The sequence below is a fragment of the Microcaecilia unicolor genome, chromosome 1 (genome assembly GCF_901765095.1).
Source record: "Microcaecilia unicolor chromosome 1, aMicUni1.1, whole genome shotgun sequence".
NCBI lineage: Eukaryota > Metazoa > Chordata > Amphibia > Gymnophiona > Siphonopidae > Microcaecilia > Microcaecilia unicolor.
Window position 1 is genome coordinate 509,710,597 of NC_044031.1, and position 23,016 is coordinate 509,733,612.

A 23,016-nucleotide genomic window follows, 5' to 3' on the forward strand; every position below is an offset into this window, starting at 1 on the left:
AATCACTTTGAATATCAATCCCTTAGTATTTTTATCTGAAATCCATCAGATCCCTAGGGCTTTCCTCAATTTCAAACCCTCTGGACTGTGGGTTGCTGGGATATTATATATATATATATATATATTTTTTTAATAAATAAACAAAATACATTAGCAGCTACAAGAACATAAGTTTTGCCTTACTGTAGCCATTCCCAACCCAGTCCTCGGGGGCACATCTAGACCCTTCGGATTTTGAGGATACCCACAGGAGACGGCATGAGTCTATCTGGCCCATTATCTGGGCTGAAGCCAGTGGACGGAGCTTGCCACCATACTGGTTAGTCCAAAACAATAGCAAACAATATTAACAATAGCAAACTTGTGAGGTTTATATTGTTTTATTAAACCTCCTAGCTTTTGCATTCTGTTAGGAGAGGATCGGAGGGAGTTTTGGGGAGTTTATGAGGGGTCTGTGAAGGGGGGGGGGGGGGGAGGGTAGTATTCAAAATGTTGTCAGTGCTCCAGAGCTTGCTTTGTTATCTCCAGCACAACTTAGGTCTGCCTGCACCTGCCACTTGTGCTCTACACTAGCACCCTCCTTCCACCGACTTGGTCACCACCATTTCTGGTTGAGTCTCCCGCTCTCCAATTATCCTCAGTGATTTCTAGGTTACTGGAGCCATACTCCCAGTCATAGGAGCCAGCTTTTCAAAATTATTGGGGGTGCTAAACCCAATGGAAATAACCCCTCCCTGGACACATACAAGGAATTTTCTCAATATTTGGGGTGCTCAAGCACCCACAGAGTCGGCTCCAATGCTCCCAGTGGTCCCACTGTTCCCAGAAAGCACTCACAGACTCAACACACAAACCACCAGGATTCTTTATCAGGCCAGACAGGCACAGTCAACAAACTAAACAGGTTCATTGTCACACTGGAACAATGAACAAAAAAAAAAAAAAGTGAATAAACTTTGGGGATCTTTTACTAAGGCACACTCACGTTTTTGGTGCACGCTAAAATTGGGCACATGCTACACGTTAGAGACGCCCACAGGAATGCATCGGTGTGTAATGTTTAGCGAGCGCCTATTTTTAGCACGTGCTAAAAACATGAGCGAGCCTTAGTAAAAGACTCCTAATAACAGGTAACTGAATTATGGATCAATTATAATGCTAACTAAACATTTGCATACCGTCTAAGCAGTACCTGGGAAGATCAGGCCATATAATTCACCGAACTTCAGCAAAGAGATCTGTCTCTCTTTTCTCCCAGGCTAAGACAGAAGCAACAACCAGCAACAACTGCTGGGTAATTTCAAACTCCAAGTCAGAGTCTAGTCAACAAGTTTTAAAAGTATATTGCTCACAGTTCTGTAGATTCACTTCTTCACTATGTGAAACTAAAAGCGGGCATGCACTTTTCTAGAACAGCTTTAATATAAATGTGCATCACCTGCTGGCCAAACTAGAGAAATGCATTTCAAGAGTTAATAAAGGCAATTTTACAGGTTTAAAACACACTGCTGTCACAAGCGCCTAAAGCTGTGTGCACTAATTGAATTAATCGAACAAGTCAAACAGCACCAATAATTGGCAATTAACCAATTATCAGCAATAATTAGGATTTACGCACATATCTGATTCTATAATGGAATGAGCCTATGTCCTATTGCTCCTAACAATTTGGGGACGTGTTTAGGGGCGTTTCTGAGGACGTTGCCAGATTTTATGCACACTGGTAGAGAATCATGCCTAAGTGCATGATTTAAACCTGTATTTAAACCTGTATTTAAACCTGTATTTAAACCTGCTTATAGCAGATCTAATTGTAGTTGCATACAGTTAGCTGCAGCTTAGTGCTAAGCGTGATTCTATAAAGGACACATACTCTTTATAGCATCGCACTAAGCATGTTTTATTGTCTGTGCCGATTTTTAGGCGCAACTTATGGAATTTACCCCAATATGCCTTTATTTCTGCTTATGATGACAATAAAGGTATTTCTACATTTAAAAAATAGCAAACGCTTTTGTGTGGTCCATCTGTACAAAAAGTCTAAAGTTGTTCCAGTTGGATAGTTCAATTGTGAGTCTGCTATCTGTAAACCTAGTATGTCTCTGCAATGTTTGCAACCTATATACAGTGAACGGGATTAAGAAGAGGTAGCTGAGACACAAGAAAGAACTTGTTGAAGCAACATCTCATCCCATTTCTCCTTAGACTTTTCTCTTACAGATGCCAAAAGGAAACCACTGGAACATTGTTTTAGCAATTTTAAGGTTCAGCCACATTCAACGAACACTACAAAAAAACGTGAAACAGTCAAAGTATGTACCTGTAGATATATGCACACCTCACTCATGGATATTATTTTGGTAAGTAAGAACATGTGTCATGCTACAAACCAAAGCAACCCAATGACAAACAAGGACGGGTCTCACGGTGCACCCACTTTACACATTCAACACTGCCATAAAGTGACAGTAACAGCAGCAACCCATGGGCCGGGTGCCTTTGTCTATCCCAGGATTAGACTCCAACCACCGGATACAAGCGATTTAACAGGGCAGGAAAGGCTCCTGCTTAGTTAAAACGCTTGTGAAAACCTAAGTGCAGACTGAATATTGACCAGCAAGTTTCCGTCTTCCTCTGTCTTTATGACTCTGCTCATTGTCTTGCACACAGAACCCCCTTCCTACTGGAAGCCTTTCACCACGCCATGTGCTCTGCAACAGCTTTTTATTTATTTGAAAGCTTCCCATATGTGTTCCTCTGTGTACAAGCTGAATGTTTCTAACTATAACTGAGATAAAATAACAATGAACAACGACAACATGGATGCAGCAGCTGATAGTATGTTTTAGAAGTACCAAGACGGCGGCTGCTAGGGGAAACCAGCTTCAGTCTTTTAACACCATTCCATCTCTTGTCAACTAATACTGTGCTGCTTGCTATTTTGTATTTTGCATAATAAAATCACACTTGCAAATATTTTTCTGACATGGCTTTAATTAACAAAAGCTACCATAAGAGGCAGACACGGTCATATAATTTACATTATAATTTATTTGTATTTGGGTAATGACTGAGAAAAATGCTATTAAAAATTATATCACAAAGCATGAAGTTGACTTGCTTAACTTCTGCTATATATGTAGCAAATAAGAGTAATAAATAATATTAAGTGCATTTTTATAATATACCATTGCATTCTTCAAAACAGAAGGAGCAAGTTCCCACAAACCATCTAGGCACAGGTTAATAAAAGCTTTCAAATGCTCCCGGGTTTCAACCTAATACATGTTAAGTGTGGGATATGAATGTCATAAACAAATAAATAGACAGAAACTCTGAATGTTAAGCACCTGATTCTCATAACATGATGCCTGGTTTACTGGCCCATTACCAGGAGAAAAAAAAAAACTCTGCACAAATATAACACATGCTAGGGTGTCCCTGTAACCAGCTCCTCCAACTGACCACTGATTAAGATTTATAACAAATTATTACTCTACCTATGAAAAGTTATCCCGTTTTTATACTTCCTCTGGCATGTTTGAAAATATAAGTGAGATTAAATAAAAATGCTGGCAACAATAAAGAATGACAACGTAGATGCTTGCTTTGTTTTGAGTATATGACAGCTACGCGGGGAAGGGAAAACGCAGACTGACCTAATTGGTTTCAGTGTTTTGACGTCACTTCATCTCCTGTCTATTAAACCTTCTTGGATTTAACCATAGGTTCCTTAAATACTTTAGGAACATTGCTTTATTTAAAGCTCCTGTTAACAATTTGACTAAACAATAGCGTAATTACATCTTTCAAGACCTTGATCACAGAAGGATGGCAGATATCTTTATTGTAAACATTATCATTTACTTTAGAAAACGTGCTTCAGCAAGACATAAGGAATCTCTGTACAAGTAAACCATCACTTATTATCCACTAGAGGGATAGTAAGTTCAATCAGTATTTTCTTTAAATCAAACTGATTTACGATTCTATTTACTTTATCAGAGAAACCAGTGGCAAAATCATCACTTGAAATATTAGTTGATCTTAGCTTTGTGCTACTCTCATCTTGAGTTCACCTCCTTACTATTGAAAACAACTCACTGGAACTAGAGGATGCCTGTCATGAAAATCACATTTGACTGTCAAAATCCTACATTCAGCTAACTTGTCAAGGTATTCAACTTGAGTAATCCTAGATGGATATTTCCTCCGTTCTCATTCAATCCTTCTCAACTGTTGTTTCACAATCCTAACTTCATTGTTAAACCATGGAGCCTTATTCGATCATCAACATTTTATTAGTCAGGGGTGCAACTTTTTACAAAGAACTAGATAACTGTTAAGGGATTGTAGCTTGTGAGCTCCTGTGCCCAGCGAAGCACAGATGAGGCAACTCGGACCTGAGCCCCGCAAGGTGGCCGAACAATACTGAGACTTTACAAGAGCGACCCCTTCCCCTAGGGGCTGAGCCCCCAGGTCCCAGGGTCGACAGGACTTCCAAATACCAGCCGGAAATAGAGGTACGCCAACAGCACGGTCAGAAGTCAGTCCGAGGTCGAGACAGGCAGCAAGCAAAGCGATGGTTAGGATTCAGGCAGCGGTCAAGGCAGGCAGTGAACATGGAGATAATCAGGATTCAGGCAATGGTCAAGGCAGGCAGCAAACACAGAGATAATCAGGATTCAGGCAATGGTCAAGTTCACCAAGACACAGGAAAACTGGAAACACCACGAACTCCACCAAAGTTGAAGCCGAAGCAAGATGATGACAGTGTTCTGCTCTTAAATAGGCCTCCCATCAAAGGATCCCTGCCAAAGCTGCCAGGTGATGAATCTCTTTGGGCACGCCCATAAGGAAGCTTCCCAAGATGGCTGCCTCTCAGGAAGAGATACAGATGACTTCTCAAGATGGCTGCCCCTCAGATGGACCTCTCAAGATGGCTGCCCCTCAGATGAACCTCTCAAGATTGCCGCCGCCAGGAGTAGCAAGGTAGGAGTGTAACAATAACAGAGTATACCATTTTTCAACTAATAAATAAATCATCAATGATGAGTTAATTTAGCACAGGTCCCAATGAGACCTAGTTACTAATAACCTGGGTTTGAGGGAGTGAGTGGCATAGCAACAGGTATCCCTAAGAATACTCCTTCACTGAGGTTGCAGTGGTGGCGCTAAACCTGTCATGTCAGAGGGGCGATACTGAGGCAAGGAGGCGGTTAAATTCCCTGAGCCAGAACAGTTCAGGAATGTCCCGAAGCAAGAGGCTACCCAGGGTGGAAAGGAAGGCCCTGAAAGCAAAGATCCTTCCAGCGTGTCCTGTTGGCTGTAGTACTTGAGGAAGGACTGGAGAAATGGAGTGGCCTTCAGTGGATGTTACTACCCTGAGTTAGTGTGAAGAAGAAATTCCAGTAAGGTAGGAGGAGTTCCTTAGAACCTACATTAAGAGACTCTGAGAGGTGAATGTTCAATCTGTGAGAGCTGTGTCTGGAACAAGCAATTGGGGCCTTGTTTCATGAGGGAAAACAGTATATAATGAAGTGTGGAACCTGATAGCAACAAAGGATTGCATTTGAGAGACTTTACTGAGAGTGCAGAACTTATGAAGAAACAAGCCTGTTTATTTTCCCTTTGTACAGAAATAAAGTTTTCTTTCTGACCTTTTTCACTACCCACAGTCTGTATTTTAAGAGGAGTCTTTTCTGGTCACTCACATGACCACAATGGGTTATCAGTAAAATAGTCTTGTCTTAATGATAGCCTACACTGATAACTTCCCTCCTCCCTTAGTCTCTATGGCCTTGTCCTCCCTGAGTGCTCCTTTAACTCCCTGATGATCTAATGGTTCAATTGACTCCTGCACAAGCTTTCTGCTTCTAATGTACCTGAAAAAGTTTTACTATGAGTTTTTGCCTCTGTAGCAAGCTTCTGCTCAAATTCTTTTTTAGCCTTCTTTATCAATAACTTGCATCTAACTTGCCACTGCTTATGCCGCTTCCTATTTTCTTCATTCAGATGTTGTTTCCATTTTTTTTTTGAAAGATGTTGTTTTGGCTCTAATGGCTTCTTTCACCTCACCTTTTAATCATGCCAGCTGTAGTTTTGCCTTCTTACCACATTTTATGATATGTTGAATAAAACGGGTCTGTTCTTCCAAGATGGTATTTTTAAATGTCCATGCCTCATTTAAACTCTTAACCTTTGCAATTGCTCCTTTTAGTTGTTTTTTTTTTTTTAACCATTTTCCTCATTTTATCATAGTTGCCCTTTCAAAAGTTAAATGCTGTTGCAGTAGATTCCCTTAGTGTCTTTACTCCGGTTATTATCATAAATTTGATCATGTTAAGATCAATAATGCAAAGCAGCCCCAAAACCATTACTCTCGCACCAAGTCTTACATTCCACTAAGGATCAAATCTAAAACAGCTCCCCCTCGTTAGTTCCTGAACCAGCTCATGAAGCAGTCATTTATTTCATCTAGGAACTTTACCTCCCTAGCATTTCCTGATGTGATCTTTATCCAGGTAATATTGGGGTAAATTAAATCAAAAACTGAAGAGAAACTGCTGTATACTTCTTAAAGGAGAGAATACTGATATACTAGTCAATTTAAAAAAATAGGACTGTCCCTCAGCATTTTTCACCATATAAAAGTAAGGTAATACAGGACAAAAATAATCATCAGGTAAACCTTATAATCAAATTAAGGGGAGTAAAAGACCACCAAGTGGATAAAATTCTCCACTTATATGCAAATACCCCCCATCCAGTGTCCAGCACCTCCTCTTTCTTCTCTGCCCTTTCTCTTCCGGGACCCAAGTTGCAAGTAGACTCAGCACTGGTACATGGCCTTTAAACCCAAGCCTGTATTTAAACACTACCACATCCCACCCCCTCTCCAACACAAGTTCCTATTGTAGGGGGAGGGCAACGTGAGAAGCAGCAGCAGTGCAGGTTTGGTTTTAAAGTGCCATACCAGCAAGAGGTAAGGCAGAAGTGGTGGGGGTAGCAAAAGGGGAACAAGATGCTAGACACAGGATGGGGGACAGGGAAGGGAAGATGGTGAATGGGATTCAAGAATTGGAAAGGAGAATGCTGGACACCTGGGGGTAGAGAAGGGGAGAGGAGAGGTGATGCTGTTCTCCTGTCATCTTCAAATGCTGCAGCCCTAGGCACATGCCTAGTCTACCTAGTGGCTGGGTTGGCCCTGCTACTGAAAATTAGCAGTGGCATAGCCACAGGTGGGCCTGGGTGGGCCGAGGCCCACCCACTTAGGGCTCAGGCCCACCCAACAGTAGCACACGTTTAGTGGTAGCTGTGGGATCCCAAGCTCGGCCAGCTGAAGACTTCCTCCAGATGGCAACGAAAATGCTACTCTCCATGATACCGGCACCTGCATATGTTCAGACTGCCAAGGTGAAAAGAAGCGTTTTCCCACCAGCTGAGATATTTTTTGGGTGGTGGTTGAGGGGGGGGAGAACAATTGGTGCCCACCCACTTCTTCCCTAGGCCCACCCAAAATCAGTTGTCTGGCCACGCCCCTGAAAATTAGTACTCATTTTTCTGACACTAAAAAGTGCAGGTGTCTTGAATATCTCTAGTATTGAGTGGGAGGAGTCTATCAGTAACATTTTCTCTTCACTGTCATTGAGACATTAATTTTATTTTGCCTTCTATTGCTACTCCTCATGATAAATGTCCCAAATTTACAACATTTTGTTTAATCTCTGAAGTAAAAAAAATCGTCATTTTCACTTACAATTTTTCAAGCTTTTTCAGCGCTGTGAGATTCTCTATACAGGAAATTAAATTGTTCTGTAGATACAAATGTGTTAGGTTTGAAGCAAACTGCAGGTTGCGGATTTGAGTAATACTGTTGTCATACAAATATAGGACAATCAGGTTTTTGCACAAGGAGATGTCATCCTGATAGAAAAAATAAGAGAACATGACATAATTTCTGAAACTGAGATGCAGCAAAAGAAGTCAAATACAACAAGGGAGAAAACACAGATATTATATACTACAAAAGAAACTTTTAGCTGGCACTGTATACATCTAGGTCCTCTTATCTGTGAGCTTGCAGTTTGTTGTATTAGATTTATAAGACAAAGAAAACAAACAAAAGAAGAACAAAAACCTAAGAAATCCCAACACAAACAAAATAGTGGAGAAAAAACAAAGAGAACCCAATGAAAAAATGTGTCTTTAATAAAAACCTCCACAAGGTTAAAAATAACAAGGTCGATATTCAGCCTATGGCACTCAGTGTTTTGCTGACCACAGCCGGTGTTATTCCTGGATATTCAATGCCAGTCCCTATCTGAGCTTTGGCAATATCCAGTTTTGAGGAAATAGCTAACATGTGGAGGGGCATTTTCGAACGGGGACGACCATCTGTAAGGGCACCCATCTCCGAGGACGTCCTGGCAAAGGGGCGGAGCAACCCATATTATCGAAACAAGATGGGCGTCTATCTTTCATTTCGATAATATGGTCAAGGACGCCCAAATCTCAACATTCAGGTCGACCTTAGAGATGGTCGACCTAAATGTTGAGATCGCCAACCGAGTTGGGCGACCTCGGTTTTCGCCGATAATGGAAACTGAGGACGCCCATCTCAAAAACGACCAAATCCAAGGCATTTGGTTGTGGGAGGAACCAGCATTCATAGTGCACTGGTCCCCGTCACATGCCAGGACACCAACCGGGCACCCTAGGGGGCACTGCAGTGGACTTCACAAATTGCTCCCAAGTCCATAGCTCCCTTCCCTTGTGTGCTGAGCCCCCAAAACCCACTACCCACAACTGCACACCACTGCCATAGCCCTTATCGGTGAAGGGGGGCACCTACATGTGGGTACAGTGGGTTTTGGTGGGGTTTGGAGGGCTCAACATTTACCACCACAAATGTAAGAGGTAGGGGGGTGGGCCTGGGTCTGCCTGCCTGAAGTGCACTGCACCCACTAAAAACTGCTCCAGGGACCTGCATACTGCTGTGATGGAGCTGGGTATGACATTTGAGGCTGGCATAGAGGCTGACAAAAAAATGTTTAAAAAAAAAATTGTTTTTGGGTGGGAGGGGGTTGGTGACCACTGGGGGAGTAAGGGGAGGTCATCCCCGATTCCCTCCGGTGGTCACCTGGTCAGTTCGGGTACCTTTTCGAGGCTTGGTCATGAAAAAAAAAATGGACCAAGTAAAGTCGGCCAAATGCTCGTCAGGGACGCCCTTTCTTTTTTCCATTATCGACCGTGGATGCCCATCTGTTAAGCACGCCCCAGTCCCGCCTTCGCTATGCCTCCGACACACCCCCGGGAACTTTGGTCATTCCCGCGACGGAAAGCAGTTGAGGGCGCACAAAATCGGCTTTCGATTATGCCGATTTGGGCGACCCTGAGAGAAGGACGCCCATCTCCCGATTTGTGTCGGAAACTGGGCGCCCTTCTCTTTCGAAAATTCACCTGATAATCAGTTAACTCCGATACTCAGCACTTAACCAGCTATGGGTTACCGAATAAAGATAGGACAGACTTTTATGCGGTCCCATTTATTCAGTTAACCTGGCTGGTTCAGTGCTGAATACTGGCACTTAACTGACTAAGTGCTGACTCTGCCCCTCAGAATGCCCCCAAAATAGCCAGTTTGCAGTTCGACATTAACCTGTTAAGTACAGCTGAAAATTAGCGGTTATCCACAAACAGGCGATTTAACCAGCCAGGAATCGCTCCTGGCTGGTTAAATCCCTTTGAGTATCGACCCGAACAAGTCATTCCATATCAATTAGAAATGTCCAAATGTCAAGCTGAGAGTCTAGTTGGACAGCATTGATTCAGATAAATATTTATACTTGAATACTTATCACCATTGTACATCTAGTAGTAGTATAAAATGGTAAGTATTATTATCATTAGATTCTCAAACCAGCCTCCTGCTCCTTGGCCGGTCTAGGTAGAGGATGCTGCAGAGACAGACTTCACAGCCTCAAGGTATAAGACAAATCCCAGTCATAGACAAATACAACATCTATTCATCCACACAGAACCACCAGAACCTTTGACAGAAAAAAATACAATTGCCAGTAATCGAAACAATGCCATATCTTACAACCGAGCCACTCTGACATTTCCCTTACCCTGAAAGAAGTGCAAACTAGGGGAGACCCATATATGTCTGAGCCCAAGCTACAACATACAGGTCCCCTGTCCTGGAACCTAAAATCTGACAAAAGGACCATTCCAAGGGAGGACATGGAAATGGCAGATCTAGTCACTGGAAATGAGGTCTTGAGCCCCTGATGTCTAAGACCACAAGACTAGCTTTTTTTTTAGGAAACCAGAAGGCTCTCCAAGGAATAGACAGGCCAGTTTAAAAGGTCCACAACCACCAAACTAGAGTTACTGCAGAACTCTCCTGAACATACCCAGTCCAAAACAGCCAATCCTCTGAATTGACAGACAGATGACTGGGACCATGAATAGTCCAACGGACGTGAGCCAGAAGCTGACAGAGTAGTTCAAGACCACAAATATAGAAATATCCAGAGATAACCCATGGAAGGAAATCCTGGACAGTGTAGTCACCTACCAGAGAATGAACCTGCTATTCTGCACAGGAACCCCCTCCCACAACCTGGTAGACGCAGGAACCCCCTATAGCTCTTCCCAGCCTAACATGACCCCCAGTGCCTACCCTCCAACCACTAGGCCAAACCCCCTATATTATCCCCAGTGATTTGAAGTATCAGGGGGCATATGGGGATGGGGAAAGGGCATGACCATCCAGGAATCACTTCCCTCAAATTACTGTCTCTAATAGACCTTCTGAGCATTACTCAGAGATCAAGTCTTAGAAACAGGACTACCAGCTTTTTTTCACTTAACATACCACTAAAGCACTATTCCCTGCTGAGGAGACAACCCATTCCTGTGCAATGAACTGGTTATCTCCTCCAACACTAGCCTCTGAAGAGAAGTGCTCCAGCATCCCAAACACTAACAAGGGTATTCTGAGGTTTCTTCCCTGCAGGGATTGAGATTGGGGCTAGGAAGGGCTCAAGCAGACCTGAAGATCATACTGAATGTGGACAACCAGGAGGTTTCTCTTACTTTTTTAATTAGGCTATGGTTCCATTACTCAATCTCTACTGAAACTCCTCCAATGATTCCCATTACTACAGAGCCAATGCTATTAATCAGTAATTTCAGAAAGAAAGCCTAAGAAGGCCTGCATCCCCTGTAATTGTAGGAATCTGACTGGTGACGCTGCCATGCAACCCTCGCAACATGTGGATGGAGGGTCTCTGAAAACTGAAGAATACCAAGACTTCCCTGGAGAAAAAAACATTCAGTCCTTCCCACAGCCATTCCAGGGAGATTGAAGGAGCCTAGGACCTCCAGCTCCCTGCCATGAAGGACCCTGGAGATCACCCTGCAGCCACATATCAATCTTGATTAGCCTAGCAAAGGGGCTCTCTATAAACAGTTTGAATGCTATCTCCTCTGACCCATCTCACTTTGTCACGTCGTGGTTGTGACCACCCTCAGACTTACCTTATTTCTGGGGTTCAGCATCTATGCTGGCTTATGTCTGTTTCTTTGTTAGTCTTGTCTCTGTGTGCTGATTGCTTCACTAGACCTCACCTGTGTGGGCTATGCCTCTCTGAGGAGCCAGCATCTACGATGGCTCCCGCTTGTTCTGTGCCAGCTTCCAAGATGGCTCCTGCCTGTTCTTCCTATGTGTTCCAAGCCTCTCCTTGGTGTGAGTGTGTTCCCTGCTCCTGTCCTGCAGTAGGTGACATCATCAGGGAGAGCCTTCATAAGGAAGTGCTGTGCTTGCATTCAGGGCCTTTGCATTGTGTTATGCCAAAAGGTCGTCAGGTTAGTGAGTGCACTGCTGCGCTGCTACTTAGCCTTTCTCTGGGGCTCTTGCCCATCTGCTAATTGTGTCTGAGGACTGCTTGTCCTTCTGTGTGGGCTCTGCCCTTCTGCTTTGTGTCTGTGGACTATTAGTCCTTCTATTGCCTTGCTCTGTGTTTGGAGTCTGAAGCTTCAGCCAGGTTCCCTCTGTCTGTGTTCGGAGCCTGAAGCTTCAGCCCTAAGACTCTGTTAGCTCCTGGTTTATTCTATTATCCGCTGCCTGCCGGCCACCCGCACTCCGGAGCTCAACTCCGGAGGAATGGTGGTCAAGCGCAGGTGAAGTTGTTCCTGTTCTGCCTGTTCTAGTTGCCTGCCTCAGTACTACTCCAGTCCAGAGTTCCAGTCCTGCTCTTCTGTGTATCCAGTTCCAGGGTGGTCTTGCCTGCCGCTGCCGCTCCTCAGCAGTGGCCCAAGGGCTCACGTATTCCAGTCCTGCCTTGAGAACCCGACACACTTGTCCTGCAAGCTCCAATGATGGTTTTACTGCTGGAGTGCCCTTAAAGCCTAAACTGTGGATCTTTTACCAATAGCAGGCTCCAGAGGGAGAAGCACACAGCTAGACTGGGATCCACGCACATCTCTGCTCAGCCGATAACCACGCCTCAGTCTCGCCTTCACCACGCCTCCGACACGCCCCCATCAACTTTATGCGTTCCCGCGACGGAGTGCAGTTGGAAACGCCCAAAATCGGCTTTCAATTATACCGATTTGGGCACCCACAAGAGAAAGACGTCCATCTCCCGATTTAGGTCGGAATTTGGGCGTTTTTCTCTTTCGAAAATAAGCCTCTATAGATTCTAAATGTTTTGTGAACAGTGGGATATTAGCAATTGGACTATAATTTGATGACAAGCTGGGGTCTAAAGAGGGAGATTTTATACGTGGTGTAAGAATTATTTTACCCATCGAAGGTGAAAAAAATTCCAATTTTAGAAAATGGTTTACTAAGATAGAAAAAAAAAAACAGTCCCATTAATGGGTGAAAATGAAAAAAAGGGGCATGGGAATGACCAAAGCAATAAGTCAGGATAAAAATGCAAATCCTTTATTCATATATACAGTGGTGGAAATAAGTATTTGATCCCTTGCTGATTTTGTAAGTTTGCCCACTGACAAAGACATGAGCAGCCCATAATTGAAGGGTAGGTTATTGGTAACAGTGAGAGATAGCACATCACAAATTAAATCCGGAAAATCACATTGTGGAAAGTATATGAATTTATTTGCATTCTGCAGAGGGAAATAAGTATTTAATCCCTCTGGCAAACAAGACCTAATACTTGGTGGCAAAACCCTTGTTGGCAAGCACAGCGGTCAGACGTCTTCTGTAGTTGATGATGAGGTTTGCACACATGTCAGGAGGAATTTTGGTCCACTCCTCTTTGCAGATCATCTCTAAATCATTAAGAGTTCTGGGCTGTCGCTTGGCAACTCGCAGCTTCAGCTCCCTCCATAAGTTTTCAATGGGATTAAGGTCTGGTGACTGGCTAGGCCACTCCATGACCCTAATGTGCTTCTTCCTGAGCCACTCCTTTGCTGCCTTGGCTGTATGTTTTGGGTCATTGTCGTGCTGGAAGACCCAGCCACGACCCATTTTTAAGGCCCTGGCGGAGGGAAGGAGGTTGTCACTCAGAATTGTACGGTACATGGCCCCATCCATTCTCCCATTGATGCGGTGAAGTAGTCCTGTGCCCTTAGCAGAGAAACACCCCCAAAACATAACATTTCCACCTCCATGCTTGACAGTGGGGACGGTGTTCTTTGGGTCATAGGCAGCATTTCTCTTCCTCCAAACACGGCGAGTTGAGTTCATGCCAAAGAGCTCAATTTTTGTCTCATCTGACCACAGCACCTTCTCCCAATCACTCTCGGCATCATCCAGGTGTTCACTGGCAAACTTCAGACGGGCCGTCACATGTGCCTTCCGGAGCAGGGGGACCTTGCGGGCACTGCAGGATTGCAATCCGTTATGTCGTAATGTGTTACCAATGGTTTTCGTGGTGACAGTGGTCCCAGCTGCCTTGAGATCATTGACAAGTTCCCCCCTTGTAGTTGTAGGCTGATTTCTAACCTTCCTCATGATCAAGGATACCCCACGAGGTGAGATTTTGCGTGGAGCCCCAGATCTTTGTCGATTGACAGTCATTTTGTACTTCTTCCATTTTCTTACTATGGCACCAACAGTTGTCTCCTTCTCGCCCAGCATCTTACTGATGGTTTTGTAGCCCATTCCAGCCTTGTGCAGGTGTATGATCTTGTCCCTGACATCCTTAGACAGCTCCTTGCTCTTGGCCATTTTGTAGAGGTTAGAGTCTGACTGATTCACTGAGTCTGTGGACAGGTGTCTTTCATACAGGTGACCATTGCCGACAGCTGTCTGTCATGCAGGTAACGAGTTGATTTGGAGCATCTACCTGGTCTGTAGGGGCCAGATCTCTTACTGGTTGGTGGGGGATCAAATACTTATTTCCCTCTGCAGAATGCAAATAAATTCATATACTTTCCACAATGTGATTTTCCGGATTTAATTTGTGATGTGCTATCTCTCACTGTTACCAATAACCTACCCTTCAATTATGGGCTGCTCATGTCTTTGTCAGTGGGCAAACTTACAAAATCAGCAAGGGATCAAATACTTATTTCCACCACTGTATGCCAGCATTTTCCTTTAAGACAACGCATTAGAAGAAAACAATAGGCTTCATCTAAAAATGGACTCAACATGGTCTGTGTTTCGGCCTATGCCTTCATCAGAAGTCTTTATAAACTTAACAACAAATATACAAAAAAGGAGAAAAATCTGAATGTGAACATATGAAATATCAGAACAACTGTTCCTAAACAAACAAATGTTTCTAAAAGAGAGTAACGAACGACAAGACACTGATGCAAGGAATGTGAAATGTGCAAGTGCAAAACTGACATAAAAGTGGAAGGGCAATTCTACTAAAAAGCGCTTCTACTGAAAAGTATTGTGCAAGAATGTCTACATGAAGATGTGTATAAAGAGAACCCACTCCTGTGCAAATTATAGTGCATGTATGTGACTGACACACGTACTAAAAAGACAAGTGAAACACAAATATGAATTGTGTGAAACATGATCCCACAGTCAAGATTCCATCCCTATGTATTAAGAAAAGTGTTGCATAGACTGCTCAAAGTGCAAACATCATTTGACATATAATACATATGGCATGAAAAACATCACATACCAAATGAGGGTTTGGGCAAATGACTGATGATGTATGTATGTATGTATATATATATATATATATATATATATATATATATATATATAGACAGATAGATAGATAAAGTCAATGTAGCCACAATTGTATATAGCAAAGATACTAGCAGGCTTCATATTCTCACAAATGGGTGAGGCCGATCCGCTACGCCCAGTCTGGCATTTTGCCAAAGCTAAAAAGAGAGTTGAGGGCCAGACGGGGGCGGCAATGGGAGGTAGGGTGGGCGCAAGCACCCCCAGTACCAATACATACCTGTGGCACCTCCTGTATAGAGGGGAAACGATCCTCTCGGCGCTGACACTTCTCGGGTACCGAATCCTTCAATGCCCTGGAGCTCCCAGCACCATGTGACGAGGGTGACCAATGACGATGCTTCTTGGCCTTCGCCCGAAGCGTGTCACCAAGGCTCCTCAGTGCCTACAAGGACAACGTCGAATCCTCACGAAGCCTTGGGGTCAGGTCCGATGATGGATGGTCCCGGGGGGGCCTGCACAGCAGAAGGCCTCAAGCCAGGCGGAGAACCACTCGACGCCTCACTGCTCCCAGTATCTAAAGGTCTAGAAGCAGCCATGCTTACCAATACCGGCTCCAAAAATCCTCTCTCATTGAGTCAGGAAACCTGGGTCCTCTTCTTCATACAAAGACAGAGAACACAGGTAGCAGGGCTATGTTCGGCCCCTGGAAACTGAAGACACCAGAAATGGGTGTCCTTTCCCGAGATAGTCTGATTGCACTGGGTACAGTGCTTGAAGCCACTGGGACAAGGATGGAAAAACATTGCCAATGGTGCCTGAAAAAGGGGCAAGGCATGGAAAATAGAAAGGGAAAGACCCAGCCGAAGTCAGGGCCTAAAAACGGCCCGATGACGACAGAAAAATAAGAAAATTTAAACCTGGGCAAAATAAAACTAAGGAAAATAAAAGGACATGTTTGAAAGAGGCCCAAGTAAAGGAGCCACAAGAGAAGACAGAAAAATAGCCAGAAGGCACTAAACAGCTCTCAAAAAAACGGCCAAATGAAAGGACAAAAAAAACCTCACTTTCTCCTCACGCGGAAAAAAGAGAACTGAGGAGACTGTGTTCCTGTGATGGGCAGGAAGGCACTCGTGCTTGACCTACACAAAGCTTTTTTTTTTTTTTTTTTAGCTTTGGCAAAATGCTGGACCGGGCAATGCAGATTGGCATCACCCACTTGTGAGAAGATAGAAGCCTGCTTGTCCTCAGAGAAATATATACACATACACAACATGAAAGTGAGAAAATTCTAGCAACATGCCTTCTAAGATAGAAATCCATTGTAACACCGGAGAAGGAAGAGTTCTAAAAAGCATAGACATGAATCTAAAGGACAAGGAAAGCAGAGAACTTACTAAGGTTTCAGATACCCCTGAAAGGGTAGACTAGTATCTATCAACTGCTGGAGATAGAAAATACTAAAGGGCTGAGAATTACCTGGCTAGGGTTATATGCTTCAGCTTACTTCTATGTTCTCTATCTCCACCTGATGTGGGTTAGTGCCTAATACAGCTTAGTAAAAGGACCCCTACGTTCTTAATGCGCATAGAAACCTCCAAGATCTATTTCTATGCTTTCAGCATAAACTATATAAAACAGTCGCACATTCATTAGCTGCACAATTTGTTCCAGAATATTGCATCCCACTACCTCTTATTCTTGCCTTGATAACTTAGACTTTATTTCATCTCTCTCATTTTCATATTTTCAATTCATCTATATTTCATGCTTGGTTACATGGTTTATCTTTAAGTGAAGCTATGTAAATCAGTCCCATGATACCTCTATATTTTTTTGGCCACCATTCCTTTCCTCATTGAACTCCTGTTGGGGGGGGGGGCACTCCCATGGCCCTAGAAACATATCATGTCTCAATGAGACACAGAGGCCAAAAGGTATGCCAATCCCCGTTCTAGAGTGATTCTGTGAACTCCATTCTCCAGCCTGAAAATCTTACGCAATAAATAAAACAGGAAGGAAGACATAATTTTCTCTGCTATGATACAGGAGTCAGTCACTTACAATATCATCGATGTTTCTATTTGAAAAGTTCAGGTGTGTTATTTTCTTCAAGCACTGTACCAAAGGCTCTTCCCTACGACTCTTGATGCGATTCTTGCTTCTAGCAATTAGATCCACAGTGAGCCGAACCATATTTCATTCACAAACCAGGTATTTTCAGCCAAACTTATTCCAGGGTGGTGTTACAAATCCTCTCATTATTGATTCTTTAAAGCTGTTTTAACAAAACATTGCAAAATGACTAATATGTTACATTAATAGCATTTCTTTGTAAGACTTTTGAACTACATATGGATATCGGTATTCAACCGGTGGTGCTCAGCATTTTGCTGACCGCCTCCCGCATTATTCATAGATATTCAATGGCAGCCCTATATGGTTTGCGGAGACGGCTATGGGTTACCACATAAAAACAGGACTGCCTTTTATGTGGTCCCATTTATGTGGTTAACCTGTCTGCTTAAGTGCTGAATATTGGCATTTACCAAGCTAAGTGATAACTCTGTCCCTGGAAAGCCCTCAAAATAGCTGGTTTGTAGGTCAGCAGTAACCAGTTATTTTCAGCTGCATTAACTGGGAATACCTACATACAGTTCACATAAAAGTAGATGTACACTCTCTGTCAGGGTACATTTCAAGTACTGTAGATATGTGAGCATACAACTTCTTAAAAGTCTTAGAACAAAGTTTCCTGGTGTAATCGGTAGGTTGCTTGCCTTCTGTGCCAACAACCTGAGTTCAGATCCCACACTGGGATTTGTCAGGTAGCTGGTCTCTGGCAAACTCAGCCAACCACCCACTTTTGCTTGGTAAATGAGTACCTGGCCGTGACGTGGGTGAGGGGTTAAGATGTCTGGGGAAGATAGTACATAAGTACATAAGTACATAAGTAGTGCCATACTGGGAAAGACCAAAGGTCCATCTAGCCCAGCATCCTGTCACCGACAGTGGCCAATCCAGGTCAAGGGCACCTGGCACGCTCCCCAAACGTAAAAACATTCCAGACAAGTTATACCTAAAAATGCGGAATTTTTCCAAGTCCATTTAATAGCGGTCTATGGACTTGTCCTTTAGGAATCTATCTAACCCCTTTTTAAACTCCGTCAAGCTAACCGCCCATACCACGTTCTCCGGCAACGAATTCCAGAGTCTAATTACACGTTGGGTGAAGAAAAATTTTCTCCGATTCGTTTTAAATGTACCACACTGTAGCTTCAACTCATGCCCTCTAGTCCTAGTATTTTTGGATAGCGTGAACAGTCGCTTCACATCCACCCGATCCATTCCACTCATTATTTTATACACTTCTATCATATCTCCCCTCAGCCGTCTCTTCTCCAAGCTGAAAAGCCCTAGCCTTCTCAGCCTCTCTTCATAGGAAAGTCGTCCCATCCCCACTATCATTTTCGTCGCCCTTCGCTGTACCTTTTCCAATTCTACTATATCTTTTTTGAGATACGGAGACCAGTACTGAACACAATACTCCAGGTGCGGTCGCACCATGGAGCGATACAACGGCATTATAACATCCGCACACCTGGACTCCATACCCTTCCTAATAACACCCAACATTCTATTTGCTTTCCTAGCCGCAGCAGCACACTGAGCAGAAGGTTTCAGCGTATCATCGACGACGACACCCAGATCCCTTTCTTGATCCGTAACTCCTAACGCGGAACCTTGCAAGACGTAGCAAACCATCTCATTAATATTTTACCAAGAAACTGTTATACAAGTAGTGGATCCCATAAGTCACTCACAACTTTCATACAGGGAACTACCTCTACCTTTTTCCTATAGGAAGGTAAAATTAGTCCTTACCTGATCATTTTTTTCCATTAGTCTCAACAGATCAACCCAGAGACTTATGGGTTATGTCCCTCTGACAGCAGGTGGAGATAGAGAGGTTTACTACCATGTTTCCCCGAAAATAAGACACTGTCTTATATTAATTTTTGCTCCCCAAGACACGCTAGGTCTTATTTTCAAGGGATGTCTTATTTTTCAGGGAAACATCGGAGTCGCCCCTCCCCCCACCCGAGGTCGCCGGGCCCTCCCTCCACCCGCCCTCCGTCACTCCCGGAAGTTGGAACTAACCTTAAACGCCTCCTTTCACCAAGTTCGCACTCGCAGCAAGCAGCAGCAGGGCAGGCCATTCCTTCCGTGCCCGCCCTCGCAGACGTTACGTTACGTCAGGCGAGGGCGGGACACGGAAGGAAGGAGTGGCTTGCCCTGCTGCTGCGAGTGCAAACTTGGTGAAAGGAGGCATTTAAGGTTAGTTCCAACTTCCGGGAGCGACGGAGGGCGGGTGGAGGGGGGGCCCGGCGACCTCGGGTGGGGGGGCGACCTTGTCCGGCTCTCGGCGGCCCTGCTTTAAAAGAAAAAAACTTTGCTAGGTCTTACTTTTGGGGGAGGCCTTATATTTTACAATTGCAGCAAGACCTCTACTAGGTCTTATTTTCGGGGGATGTCCTATTTTCGGTGAAACACGGTATATATGGTCATGTGCAGCCACCTTAACCTCAGTATTGTCGATACGAAAGCAGTGGAAGAAGGAAGAGGAAATCCATCAGTAAGCCCTCTTCTGCCTGCATAAAGCCCAAGTAGGCTCCTCAATCGCTTCTACAGGAGGGAAACAACAGGTTTCTTTTATGTTTTGATTTTTTTTTTTCTTTTTGTTGGTTGTAGCTAAAATCAAATGAAGGAACCTGATGAAACTGAAGCAACTAGAAGAAAACATTCAACCAAGAACAACAAAGGACAGGCCTCTGGATTGATCTGTTGGGACTAATGAAAAAAAATTATCAGGTAAAGACTAATTTTACCTTCTATAGCACCCCACTGATCAATCCAGTGACTTGTGGGATGTACCAAAGCAGTCCTCAAGTGGGGTGGGGCACTATAACCTCAGCAGATCAGAGCGATGCTCCACAGGCAGTGACTACATGTGCTGCCACGTGAAGCCTGGAATGCCTAGCGCTGCCACATCAAGCCTGCAATGCCTAAGCAAGGGAAGGACAGAAGACCAAGTGGGCAATCTGCAAATGCCATCCATAGCAGGATAGAGGACCCAGAGCCAGATGCCGTTAAGAATCCGTCTGCATTTCCAAATCAGTAAAAATTTACCAATTTAGAAACACAGAGGGATTCACAAAGAGAATCGCAAGCAAATGAGCTGCTCATAGCTTTTGCAACCCAGCTCATTTGCATGCGATATGGGGCAAGCCAGTTGGTGAGCTGAGCATGCGCAGAACAGTCAATCGCTATGTGTGGCTGCTCTGCGCATGCTACAGACAGCTCTCATACACGCAGCTAAAGCAGTAGATGTAGCCCTTTTTTTTTTTTTTGCAAGCACAAAAGCGTGGATTTTTTTGGATGGACAGACCTGTGTTGGGGCTCCTTGCCTCCCCGCTGCTGGGAATATGCTCGCTGCTGCTCTTGGCTCTGAGAATCAGCATCAGTGCTTGGTTCCACCCCTAACTGTTCCTGCTGCTTCCTTCTATTGGCCGGTTGACATCCTGGAATGCCTATCTCCCTGAAGATGGACTCTCATTGGCTGGCTGCTGTCCCAACTCCTCCTCCCTGCAGGGCTTCCCTGATGACATCACTCTAGAGCTGTGAGCTGATTGGATCTGAACTTCCTGGTGTCTCCCTCCAGTAGTGAGTGGGCGGGACATCCCAGTCTGACACTGTCCAATTGGTTTAGCCCCTCTCTGTTGTGCTTCGAGCATAGGGGATGCTGTTTCCCAGCAGAGGCTGTCTGACCTTTGTCTTCCTTGCATTTTTGGTAAGTCACCATTACTTTTATGCTTTGCATTTACTGCCCCCCCCCCCCCCCCATTTCTTGCCAGTAAAATGTCATTTGAGAGAAGAATCATGGCATGGCTTTCATACATGCAAAGAAGCTGCGAGTAAGCCTGTGTACTTTTTGTTTTTTGTGCTCCATCTTCCCTGCCTTGTTTCTCCCCTTCTCCTACTTGCAATAATGAAGAACCGTCAGGTCCAGACCTCCTGTTAAAATTTCCACAGTAAAGGTAGGGACTGCTTTTGTGCATGGGGTCGGAAACAGCAGGCATCGCCTTGCATGCTCATTATAATAGCTTTGCATTTCATTTTCGTTAGCTGATACCGTGACAGGAAAATGGCTTGGAGAACCCTTTGGTGCATGTCCCGGTTTACTACTTGCACGCTAAATCAGCTAGAATTAGTTTAAAAACCACATTGGTGCTCGTTAGGTTTAGTGCATCTGGCCCCAAGTAGCCGAACTGCAAAAGGCAGCCACGGAAGCTAGACTGGACATAGAGAAGGAAGTCACCTGTGCTGTGGAAGAAAGCGCTGCCACCCGCAATGGCAGAGACTGTCCCATAGAGAGGCCAGCTGAATAAATTACCTCCCTCAGCCAACAGCCACCATGGCTCTTGAAATCAGATCCCTTTCCTTGCGACCAGCAAGAGGACAGCATGAGGCTCTGCCAGGAGTCATTTCTGCTCAGCGTGTCAGGAATGTGATGATCCCACCGCAGTGTGGATGTTTCGTAAGAATGAGTTGCCTTCCTGTATACCTAAGGCTCTCCAGGTTCTGACTAAGTATTCTGATCCTGCCATAGCTGCATCTGCTAATCTTAAAACGGCAAGCACTAGAAGACAACTTCAGTCTTTTCCAGTGCATGAAGCCATTTCTGCTCAGTGGGTCACCCCAGACATTACCCCGCTACACCAGCATCTGCTAATCTAAACATAGCAAGCCAGCATAGCTTTGGAACCTGCATTACCTTCCTGAGGTCCCAAGCAAAGCATGAAGCAAAGATTTGACCAATAGAACTCGCTAGTTACTTCCAAATAGTATAGGAGTACACGGTGAACATCAAAGAAGCAAGAACAGACAAAGGTTGATTGGGATGAAAGGCAGAAACCACCTTATGAAGAAAAGACAAGACTGTGCACCCCGTCACCCTTTCAGGAGAACTCCGGAAGAACTCAAAAGGACAAAGTTGGGAGTTCTGAAACCCTGCTAGGACTGAACCTGGATCGCTGGAGAAAACTAGGCTGCCCCGGACGATAGTACCTGGTCTCTTTAAAACGAGGGCAAGCATGACCCAAACGAAAAGAACGTGTAGATATGTCCTCAGGAAGACGCCGAGTCTATGAGTCACCCAGATCTTTCACCAACTTCACTGAGTCCTCAAACAACAGCTTGCCCTTAAAAGGAAGCTTATCCAGCCACTGTTTGAAGTTACATCTGCCACCCAGTGGTACAACCACATCAAACGACAGGCTGTGACCGCCAAAAATATCTGCTTAGTCAACGTCTGAAACAAATCAAATAAGAAATCTGCCAAATAAGCCAGCCTCGACTCTACATCTGGCAACTGATTAAATAAAAAATGATTAGAGGCGTAACATATCTACTCATGCGTCTTTGAACTATCCATATGTGTACTAGTTACTGCATACTCCAACAGAGATACTACAAATGTGAAACTTTAGACTACAGCTATAGCACCAATCGTAATCTGGCACTGACACAAGTCACAGAAAACAGCGAGGCAGATGATCCACAAAATCCAGAAGAAAGCAGATCGATACAAGATATCTGTCACCAAAAAGCAGCAGGGCACAGAAGATTGATTTTTTATTCATCACATAAAAAACATATTAAAAGCCTGACATGGCCATCTTTCGCCAACTTCTGGGTTGCGTCAGAGAATTTGGAATGATATGTGGAGGGGCATTTTCAATATGATGTTTCAGTCTGACTTTGGATGTTTTCCTCAAAACATCCCAAATTCGAGTGGCAAATATAGCGATTTTCAA

At 44.2% G+C, this 23,016-nt stretch overlaps 1 protein-coding gene across 3 annotated transcripts in view; it reads right to left on the reverse strand.

The window, feature by feature from the left end:
• Positions 1-23,016, reverse strand: part of PPP1R42 (protein phosphatase 1 regulatory subunit 42) — a 133,973-nt gene that overhangs the window by 103,847 nt on the left and 7,110 nt on the right. For 2 of the 3 annotated variants that reach the window (XM_030190165.1, XM_030190166.1), the window contains exons 2-3: positions 17,204-17,417; positions 7,760-7,926 (exon numbers count right to left, since the gene is read on the reverse strand). In XM_030190165.1, the coding sequence (XP_030046025.1) occupies positions 7,760-7,926; positions 17,204-17,335 (299 nt within the window). In that variant the 5' untranslated portion in view covers positions 17,336-17,417. The remainder of the gene's footprint in view (positions 1-7,759; positions 7,927-17,203; positions 17,418-23,016) is intronic. The other variant, XM_030190167.1, reaches the window with a different exon arrangement.